At 50.3% G+C, this 11,008-nt stretch overlaps 1 protein-coding gene across 1 annotated transcript in view; it reads left to right on the forward strand.

The window, feature by feature from the left end:
* Positions 1-6,020, forward strand: part of Copz1 (COPI coat complex subunit zeta 1) — a 35,501-nt gene extending 29,481 nt beyond the window's left edge. The window contains exons 6-9 of the mRNA XM_004649926.2: positions 2,175-2,252; positions 2,408-2,459; positions 4,106-4,144; positions 4,919-6,020. Of these exons, the coding sequence (XP_004649983.1) occupies positions 2,175-2,252; positions 2,408-2,459; positions 4,106-4,144; positions 4,919-4,966 (217 nt within the window). The 3' untranslated portion in view covers positions 4,967-6,020. The remainder of the gene's footprint in view (positions 1-2,174; positions 2,253-2,407; positions 2,460-4,105; positions 4,145-4,918) is intronic.
* The last annotated feature ends 4,988 nt before the right edge of the window (positions 6,021-11,008 follow it).

The following is an 11,008-nucleotide window of genomic DNA, read 5'->3' on the forward strand; positions in this document are numbered from 1 at the left end:
CAGAGAGAGAGAGAGAGAGAATGGGTGTGCCAGGGCCTCCATCTGCTGCAAATGAACTCCAGATGCATGTGCCACCTCATGCATCTGGCTTACATGGGTCCTGGGGAGTCGAACCTGGGTCCTTTGGCTTTGTAGGCGCTTGCTTAACTGTTAAGCCATCCCTCCAATCCGGCCCCCCCCTTTTTTTTTTTTTTTTTTTTTTGGTTTTTCGAGGTAGGGTCTCACTCTGGTCCAGGCTGACCTGGAATTAACTCAGTAGTCTCAGGGTGGCCTTGAACTCATGGCGATTCTCCTACCTCTGCCTCCCGAGTGCTGGGATTAAAGGCATGCGCCACCACGCCCGGCTTCCCCTTTTTTTTTAATTTTTGGTTTTTTGAGATCAGACTTACTCTAGTCCAGGCTGACATGGAAATCACTGTGTAGTGTCAGAGTGGTCTGAACTCATGGTGATTCTCCTACCTCTGCCTCCCAAGTGCTGGGATTGAAGGTGTGTGCCACCACACCCAGCTTTGAAACAAGGTTTTACTAAGTTGCCCTATCTGGCCTAGAACTTGCTGTGTAACCCCAGCAGCCCTTGAATATGCAATCTTTCTGCCTCAGCCTGATGGCAAGAACCTGTGATTATAGGCATGCATCAGAGTGGCTTGCTCTGTGTGTACTCTTTTGATATCCACTGGCTCTGTCTGTTCTGAGGATCTTTCAGGTGCCATCCTGGGCTCTGTTCTCAGCATTTGAAGTAGGGGAAGGGTAAGTGAAGGGTTGCAGAGGAAACATTTCTCCCTTGGGAACGGAAGCAACACTGCCAGTTTCTAAGGTTTCTTCTTCTAGCTTTGTTCCACATAGAATATGACAAAATGCCATTTGCCTTCTCTTCACCACTCTTCCCATGTTCACGGGTGAGAGGAGATGCTTTTCCTGAAAACATCTTGGCCTTCATCACCTCCGCTCCCTCCCACCGCAGCAACTCCTAAGTGAACTGAGTTCAGACAGCCATTCGGCACAGAACAGCAGGCCTCTTAGCCCACAAACTCAGCAGGCGATGGCTCAAGTTTCCTCAGGAAAGTGGATGATTTATTTCTTAGCCAGGTGAATGAATAGACTTCATTTTGGGTAATCTAGAGAAAGAGTCATACTGACAGATGTGACAGGCCAAATGCACCAACCACCGGCTCTTGCTGGTGGATGTAGACCCTGGCTGTTCTTAGCCCCCTTGTTGGGCTTTGTTTAGGGCCTGAGCAGAGCTGCAGGGTGGGGCAGAGACTTTGGAGGTTTGTTAGAGTTTGAGTGTAGACAGTGTTTGCACTCAACTCCCTGCCTCCACCACCTCCACATTGAGTTTAGCTCTGTTTATTTTCTTTTTTCCACCTACTGAAGTCTCAGCAGTCATGAGTAGCATCATGGCAGGTAGGAAAGAGACGATAGCTCTGGATAATAAGCCTGTGACTCAGAAATTGACTGGTTGTTTTAAGTCTCCTTTTAGACATCCTGATGGCTTACCTCATTCAGGAGGTAATAGGAAGAGGTCTAGAGTACATTAACTAAAGGGTTCTTCACCTTATTCATTTTTTTTTTCCGCCTCCGAGGTAATGTCTCACTCTAGTCTGGGCTGACCTGGAATTTACTATGTAGTCTCAGGGTGGCCTCAAACTCATGGTGATCCTCCTACCTCTGCCTCCTGAGTGCTGGGATTAAAGGTATGTGCCACCATGCCCAGCCTTTTTTTTTTTGGTTTTTCAGGGTAGGGTCTCACTGTAGCTCTGGGTGACCTGGAATTCACTATGTATTCTCAGGCTGGCCTTGAACTCATGGTCATCCTCCTACCTCTGCCTCCCGAGTGCTAGGATTAAAGGCGTGCACCACCACACCCGGCTTCTTCTTCTTCTTCTTCTTTTTGATTGAGGCAGAGAGAGAATGAGCCTTCTGCCACTGCAAACCAACTCCAGACATGTACCACTTTGTATATCTGGCTGTATGTAGGTACTGGGGAATCAAACCCAGGCCATTAGGCTTTGTAAGAAAGCACCTTTAACTGCTGTGCAATCTCTCTAGCCCTCTTTATTCACTTCTTTGCGTAGTTGAGAGATATTTATTGGTGTAGTTTAGGATTCCCTATTGACACAATGTTCTAGGATTCCTTTCTCACACAGGCTGGTTTTTCTCTTTTGGGGACTCAGGAAAAATGTAGAAAAGCGAGCTCTGTTGGAAAACATGGAGGGGCTCTTCTTGGCTGTGGATGAAATCGTCGATGGAGGGTGAGTTCTTTGCCTGTCTGCTCTGGAGTGGGGAGGGAAGGTGGCTGTCCCTGTTCTAAGTCAAGTGGACTGAGTTGCCAGAGATCAGGATCCCCACTGTAAGCTGGGCCTTCAGGACAGAGTGAGCAGAGATTTTTTTGTTGTTGTTGTTGTAGGGTGATCCTGGAGAGTGATCCCCAGCAAGTGGTGCACCGGGTGGCATTAAGGGTAAGTAGAGTGTGTTTCCTTGCATTCCCCATCTAGCCACAGAGGTCCTCTGAACAGGCTTTTACCTTCTTTTTTCCTCTCAAATACATAGAGCTTCTCCCATCCTTTCCATGTCAGTGTTCAAAGAGGGGAAGGAACTTGGAACTTGTTTTTTGCTTTGTTTTTTTCCTCCAAGGCAGGGTTTCACTCTAGCCCAGGCTGACCTGGAACTTTGCTCTGTAACCCACACTGACCTCAAACTCACAGCAGTCCTTATTCCTCAACCCTCACACCCCCCAAGTGCTGGGACTAAAGACATGTGCCATCATGCCCAGTTAAACCTGTTTTTGCCCCAAACATGGTATCTAGAATCTCATTCCATTTTTGTACAAAGTGAACACTTGATATATAAGTATTAACTAAATAATGGAACAGAATAAACTTTCATAATAATGGTTCTGAGGGCTGGAGCGATGGCTTAGCAGTTACGGCGCTTGCTTACAGAGCCAAAGGACCTAGGTTTGATTCCCCAGTACCCATGTAAAGCCAGATGCACAAGGAAGGTATCACATGCATCTGGAGTTCATTTGCAGTGGCTGGAGGCCCTGGCGTGCCCATAAATTAAAAATAAGTAAAACATTAAGCCGGGCGTAGTGGCACACGCCTTTAATCACAGCATTTGGGAGGCAGAGGTAGGCGGATCACCATGAGTTCAAGGCCACCCTAAGACTACATAGTGAAAATCCCAGGTCAGCCTGGACTAGAGCAAGACCCTACCTCGAAAAACCAAAAAATAAAACATAAATAAAATATTTTTTTAAAAAGATGGTCCTGAAACTATAAAGGAACTTGAGCTTGGCATATTCCTTCTTTAAAGGATGAATATAGTCATCTGAGTCAGAGGAATGTCCTTTTTGTCTTCGAAGTCCTCGGTATTCCTCAAGAAGTACTTAGTTTCCAGTACCTCACCTCAGTCTTCTTGAGTGCTGGTGATGCCAGAAAGGGGCATTGTCATTAGCAACAGGGTGCCAATGCCAGCCAGGGACATCATGCTAGGTGTAGAGAAATGCCACCTGCAGATTGTGGGCTGCAGGGATGTCTGTGCAAAGCCGATCTCCCCATCACAGACTGTCCCAGCTCTGACCTCCAGAGTGAAGGCTGCCAGTGCCGGGTAATGGGAAATCTTCTCCCTTAACTGCCGTGGGCTCCATTTGCATAGTTTAATCTTATCTTCTAACATATGTCTATGTGGCAAGAGGGAGCCCCCCCCACACACACTAATTCCCCCCTTTCCTTCTCAGGCTGCTGTTGCAGCAGTTTATTTCTTCAAATTAACATGCTGTCGTTACCCATCAGGCCTTGCGGGATCCATTAAACTACCCCTTGCTCCCCCTCATCCTTTCCCCAGCGATATTGATATTCAGGGAAGGGCTTCGCTGACTGGGGAATCAGGGCTCCCACCCCCAAGTTGAGGGAGTTGAGGATCAGATAACCTGCTGATTACTTGGAGTGGAATAAATCTTTTAAAAAGTCCTCCTGCCTTAAAGTGGAACATGGATGAAATGACCCTTTTGTGTTCATATTCCCTTTGGCCAAGTAAAATTGTGGGCCTGAGAAGTTAGGGCATGTGCCCTAGCTCCAGTCTAAATGCTTGTCTTTGTGCGCAGGGTGAAGATGTCCCCCTTACAGAGCAGACGGTGTCTCAGGTATGACTTTGTCTCTTTTTCTTCTCCAGGTGGATGGGGTCATATTGGGGTCATTATTGAAGCTGCCACAGTAGTTAATCCCAACCTGCCAAGTGTTAATGGAACCTCAGACTGAGTTTTCCTTGGCTCCCTCTGATTCCAGGAAACTGGGACTCATTCAGCCCACTCCTCTCCCAGCTTCCTGTGCACAGTGACTGTCAGCCTTGCTCTGCACCTTCAGCCTTCCTGCCTGGGGCCTCACTTGGTGATTTATTCCCCAACCGAGGCTTGCCTTAAGCAGATGGTCTGTGTGCTGTGAGCACACACTCTTTCTCTTATTATTCAAATGAGGGCTGAGCTGGAAATGCATATTGTAGAATATGCAGGCTTTGCAGATCTATCCTGCTACCTTGACTGAAGATAGATGGTCTGCCTAATGTGTTGAGGGGGGATGGCTGGGGTGTGGGGGGGATTCTGCACCAGAATCCAACTGGATGTGTAGCATTTTCTTTTTAACATATGTCTAGTAACTCCTAGTTTTTATTTTTTTTTTTTCTTTCCTCCCAGGTATACCTCTTCTCTCTTCATCCCCCCAGTGGATTTGAATTTGGGGGGAATTTCCAAAACTGACAGTCCTCTAGGCCTTAGAGAGCTTCTTCCTATTCTTCTGCCCTGGGGATTTTCTATTCCCCGTTCTTCTAAGGAGAGGGAAGGCACGTGGAGGAGAGGAGCCCCCCCCCCCCCGCTGGCGCTGGCACCCGCAGGCCTCCCTCAGTGCTGCCCTTGTCTCTGCAGGTGCTGCAGTCAGCCAAAGAGCAGATCAAGTGGTCCCTCCTTCGGTGAAGAAGCCTGCGTCTGGCTCCTCACCCCCAACCCCACATCTACTGTGACTGTTCACCCAGGCACCCAACGGATGCTCTCAGGGGAATCACAAGGGACCCTTACCCCTCCATCCTGTCTGAGGTTGTTCAACCCTAGCAACCTCATTCCTTCACTCTTTCTCTCTTCTGGGAGTAAAGTTTTGGGTGAGGGACAGGGAAGCCCCTCCTTCCTTCCTAGCCTGCCTTTCCTCTGCCCTCACTTTTGCTGTGGCTGCACTCCAGATCAAAGCAGGAGAAAGAATGTGCCAGTGTTTCCTCCCTCTGCCTTACCTGGCTTTAATCCCAGCAGCCCAGATGTCCAGTAAAGGCAAGGACTTTTCTGCAGCACCAGGGGGCTGGATGGGCAGGGGCACATGCAGCCTGCCTCCGGGGCTTCCCCCTTGTCCTTCTGCTGCCCTGTCCTTTAAGGTGGAAAAGACATTACTGTTTGTGGGGAGAGGACAGTGTTGGGAACAGCAATTTAAATGTCAGAGCTGAAATGCATGCTGTACCTTGAATCCAGCCTGCAACTTCAAAACTGCTATGACCTGTGAGTGGTCTGTCTGCATGGTACCTCTGTATTATGCTTGCCTTTTCTGTGCCCTAAGCAGAGCCAGTCTTTGGAGCCAAAACTGCATCCAAGTCCAGTTTCTGCTCAAAACTGAGCAAGGAAAGGAACAGAACAACTTGGGCCTTAAGGTCCTCAGTCTTCTCAAATCTTACAAGCATTTGCTCTGCCTTGGGCCCTCTCTGTCTCAGCCTTGCATAAAAGCTGAGGGTCTGAGCTCCAGCAGTCCTAAGGTCCCTGAGAACAGAGCCCTGCTTTGAGATTTGGATTTCCCAGGAAGATACAGGCTGGAACTCCCACTCTTGGGCCCACTTTCCCTCCCTCCCTACAAAAGTATCCTAGAAAAGTATCCTTCCTGAGACTTAAGCACTCTGCCCGCACTGGCTCGTGGGCAGATGTGAGGCAGCCTCTGGCGATGTCCACCTTCTCTGCTGCTCCACGCAGAGGAATAAAGATCTCTTTTTCCAAACGGCCTTTGTGTGATGTTTCTGATCCTCTTCCTCTCTTTTTGGCAGCTACTCCTGTTCCTCCAGCTCACCCCCCTCCCAATAATATTTCTTCCCTCCTACCTTAGAGACTCCCCAGCAGCCCCCCCCCACCCCTAATTTACGGTGCTGTTTGCCTCCTTGGCATCTCTCAGTCCCCTCGCTTGGAAATTGGCGCCAGGGGTCGGGTGGGGATGGTATTTTCTCAGTGGGAGTCTCAGGGAACTGAGCTCCCCCCCACACCCCCAAAGCCAGCTGCCAGCTCCCGCCTCAGCCATTAGTAACCCGGAGACGCGCACCTGCGTGGGGGCGCTCCTTCAGTCCAGGCTGCCTTCCTCACCTCCCGCTCCGACTCCGAGCAGGCGCTGAGCGGGTTATTTATCGGAGCCAGCGCAGCTCCAGAAGGTCAGGACGGTGGTGTAAATAACCTCTTCCCGTCCCTCCAGAGCCTGCTCCCCTCCCCCTCCTCCACCTTTATTCGCACAAATGAATGTGGCTGGGCTGGCGCAGAGCCTGGCCCTGCATCTTAATGGGGCAGTGAGCTCACAAGATGGATTTAGCTGGGGGTTTTATGGTTGCCGCGGCGACAGGAGAATGCTTTGGTTTTCTTTCCCCTTCTCTAGGATTTTAAGGAGGGGGAGTGTGGGCATTCCTCGCCACCGCAGTTTGAAGGGTCTCAGTCACCTCTAATGCCCATAGCATGGGCCTGCAATTCCAGGATTAAGAGGAAGAGGAGAATTAAGGCCTCCAGCAGTCAAGGAATGAGGGAAGGGAGGTGGAGGAATAGAGCGTCTGCAGCAGTGGGAAGTGAAGTCTAGTGTTTGCAGTCATGCCTGCTCCACGGAAACCTGGAAGCAAGACTCAGCAACTGTGGGGTACCCGGGCTCTGGAGAGAAAGCTCTATGGCATACCACCATGCCCGAGGCCCTTCATTGAGAGCTGGAGTACAGGGGTGAAAGTGGGGTTGGGATCCTGTTGGGTGACTGTCCTCCAAAGAAAATAGCCATCCTTATCTGAAGCAGCTGTGATTTCACAAGAAACTCTCAAGATTAGCCTGTGACCTTGCTCATAGCAGGAGAGTGACTGGGTCCTGAGACCCCAGGCATCTTCTGTGCCAGCTGCATGCAATGACACAGGAGGTCTGGTGGCCTCGGGAAGATGGGTTAGAAGAGGAGCTCCATGTTTGCAGCCCAGCCCTGGGGATCCCATCTTCATGCTGGGCTGCTTTGGGGTCTCCACGCTTCTTTAGGTCCCGCCTTGCCTGTGCTCTGTAAGGAGGCCCAATAAGCTCTTTGGATGGCCAGGGTGAATTTTTGTTTGCTTGTTTGTTTGTTTGTTTGTTTGTTTTTCGAGGTAGGGTCTTGCTCTAGCCCAGGCTGATCTCGAATTCACTGTGTAGTCGTCAGATGGCCTCAAACTCACTGTGATCCTCCTAGCTCTCCCTCTCTGAGTGCTGGGATTTAAGGCATGCACCACCACTCCTGGGTTATTTATTTATTTATTTATTGATCAAGGTAATTTTGGTAGGATCAAATTAGTTTGTCATGGATGCCCTGCCTGGGGAGCAAACTCACAAGAGCTAGCATGGTGAAGCACACATTTAATCCCAGCACTTAGGAGGCCAAGGTAGGCAAATTGCTGGTTCAAGGCCACCCTGAGACTACATAGTGAATTTCAAGTCAGCCTGGGCTAGAATAAGACCCTACTTTGAAAAAAACAACAGAAAACAAACCAAACAAAACGTCCACGTGAGTTGCAGAGTTCCTTCATCTTTGACTGAGCTGTGGAAAAGCCTTAGCACCTTGGCCTTCCCATGGCCCAGCGTTGTCCTGGGGAGTGGGCTCGTGTCAGGGGCCAGCCAAGCTGGGGACTGGAGATCAATGATGGATGGTGTTCTGTCCAGTTCTCGAGCCTGGAATTCTTTTTTTGTTTGTTTTTGTTTTTCAAGGGAGGGTCTCACTCTAGCCCAGGCTGACCTGGAACTCCCTATGTAGTTCTAGGGCGGCCTCGATCTCATGGCATCTGCCTACCTCTGCCTCCTGAGTGCTGGGATTAAAGGCGTGCGCCACCACGCCAGGCTTCAAACCTGGAATTCTCTGAGTTGGTTTCTTCTTCCTGCTGTCTCCCACTAGGACTAGAACTTCAGTGCCCTGGCCTACTCAGTCCTCTGACCAGCAGTTTTCTCTGAGAACTCACCATCCTCAGTACTGACTGAAGCAGAGCCTAGGAGCAGGGTCTTGGTCTCATTCAATCTGGTGGTGGGCCCCAGGTTGTGAGCCTTTCCTGCTTCCCCAGGGAACCGTAGGAGGCCCCTCCTCCCTCCCCCTTCTTCCCTTTTGACTGGGAAAGAGACTACAGCCTTGAACAGTGCCAGACACCTGCCTGCCAGATGTGGCGATTCCCAATCCCACTCCCCACTGCCTTTCCTTTCCCCACCCCACTGAGCTCAGGCAGAGAGAGCCCCCCCACAGGGTGATTTACTGCTGCAGCCTCGCTTCAAGTGCCCCCTCAGGTTCCCCCGTATCCGTGCCCCTCTTTTCCCACCAAGCCTGAGCAACCACTCCCCCTCCAGGGTGCTGGGTTGGGTAAGTTCCAGCTCCCTTCCTGGACTTTAGAAAGACCTGGTGAGGTGAGGGTGCTTGGCCTCCATTGCACCCCTGGGAGAGTACATCAGCAGCTAGAGTTGATGTCATTCTCACCAGGGGGAGGAAAGGAGGTGGTGGAGGCTAGAGGCAGCTAATGGGGAGGGAAGCCACACTCCAAGACTTGAGAGGAGAGAGGGGCCTCTGGGAAGGTCCTAGGTAGGTGAGAGTCCATGACTGTGGCTGTGTGATAGACAGCACAATTTCACTTTTTTGCTGGGTCTCCAGACCTTGTTTCTGACCCCGAATCACATAGACTCTGTAGACACCCTTAGCTACCTCCCTTCACAGTGACCCAGAAAAACACACTGATGAGAGAACTTGCTCACTCTGTGTCCTTTCTCTGGTCTCTCTCTCCACCCCCTTTGTAGCTCCTCTCACTTAGTGGTGCTCCGTGGACACCTCCTGGACACCATGCCATAGCAGAGCCTGCCATGATCCTCAGACCTCCTACTAAAACAGGGACTCCTCGAAACCTGGTGCCCAAAAGTGTCCCCTGGCCAGGACAGGGTTCATGGAGGGGCTGAGATTCAGGGATGAGAGTGGTGGAGCTTTGGAAAATGGAGAGTTCAAAGAAGTAAGGGAGAAAGAGGAGAGACACAGAAAAGAGACTTAATGAGGGAGAAGGCAGGGGCCGAGAGTAGATGGTAAAGTGACAAACTAGAAGAGGGGGAGAGAGGTGCCAGTGGGCAAGCAAGGCAGGAGTGGAGACAGAGAATCCTCAGCTGGAGACTGCTGCTGGGGAGGGTCCAGCTAGGGCCAGGCTGGCTCTCCTGGGCTCCTTGCAGACAGATCATAAATCAAATCATGTGTGCACATGCAAAAAGCACATGTATGTAGGGGTCTGAGATGCTGAAAGGAAAGATTTCCACAATATTATGCTTCCACATCTTTCAGCAGTCTGTTTCTTTGAGACACCCCTTATCCTGATGTTCCAGGGACCCTTCTCAAGGTACTTCCACATCTCCTCAGGGATCCTGGCTTTCTCACTAGGAATGCAGGCCTGTTGGAATGTTCAAGATCCACAGGATAATCAAGAGTCCCCATCCCCTCATGACCCACCCCCATGGCTGCCCACCAGCTGCTCCTGTCCATCTTCTCCTCCCTCTCTCCCTGTGTGTCTCCCTCCTCCGCTCTGATCCCTCCCCCAGCCCTTCTGGGGCCTGGGTCAGAGGGGAGACAAAGACAGGATTTATCACCAGTACCGAGAAGCAAACAGAGACTGAGGGTGAGGGCTAGAGGGAAGAGAGCCACCCGCTGAATACTGGGAAACTGGGTTCTACTGGCTCTTGCTCACAACCCCCAGGTTATTTAACCTAGCCTTGCTCTCTCTTGTCTCAAGACTGAAAACGGAGATGCTCATGAGGAGAACTTTGGCCTCTGTAATAAAAGCCAAGAAGAGGAGTCGGGCGTGGTGGCACATGCCTTTAATCCCAGCACTTGGGAGGCAGAGGTAGGAGGATCGCTGTGAGTTCAAGGCTACCCTGAGACTACATAGTTAATTTCAGGTCAGCCTGGACGGGAGTGAGACCCTACCTCAAAAAACAAACAAAGAAAACAAAAAAGAAAAGAGGGTTAGAGAGATGGCTTAGTAGTTAAGGCACATGCCTACAAAGCCTAAGGACCCAAGTTTGATTCCCCAGTACCCACATAAACCAGATGCACAAGATGGTGCATGTGTCTAGAGTTTGCTTGCAGTGGTTAGGGCCTTAGTATAACCATCCCCTCTGCCCCCCCCCAAATAAATAAATAAGAGAGAGAAAAGAGAGAGAGAGAGAGAGAGAGAGAGAGAGAGCTGGGTGTAGTGGCGCATGCTTTAATCCCAGCACTTGGGAGAAAGAAGTAGGAGGATCATCATGAATTCGAGACTACATAGTGAATTTCAGGTCAGCCTGGGCTAGAGTGAGACCCTACCTCAAAAAACAAAACAAAAATAATAAGTAAATGAGAGGAGAGAACAGATGATATGTCAGGATCATTCTCTTATGGATACTGAGAAGGACTGGGGAACCAACTGCAGGCAACCGGGCACAGTTGTTTGTGGTACTAGAAGGAAATCAGGCATGGTACTATGTCAGATGTAACACAGATGACTGCCTTCTAGTGCAGGAACAAACTCCCAAGGCAGGCCTGACTGCCAGGAAGGAGGGAATAACAGGCTTAAAAGATGGGAAGTCCAATTCCACCAGAAAACAAAGAAACAGAATTGTGGCCTTCATCCTGGAGATCTCCACCCAAGAAGCAGCGGAGGACCCTGCCTTTACAGTAAGCACACTGCTGGCCTGAGATTGTCTCTGTGCACTCAAAACCATAGTAAGATCCAGAGGCTT

This window comes from Jaculus jaculus, chromosome 6, assembly GCF_020740685.1.
Source record: "Jaculus jaculus isolate mJacJac1 chromosome 6, mJacJac1.mat.Y.cur, whole genome shotgun sequence".
Lineage (NCBI taxonomy): Eukaryota > Metazoa > Chordata > Mammalia > Rodentia > Dipodidae > Jaculus > Jaculus jaculus.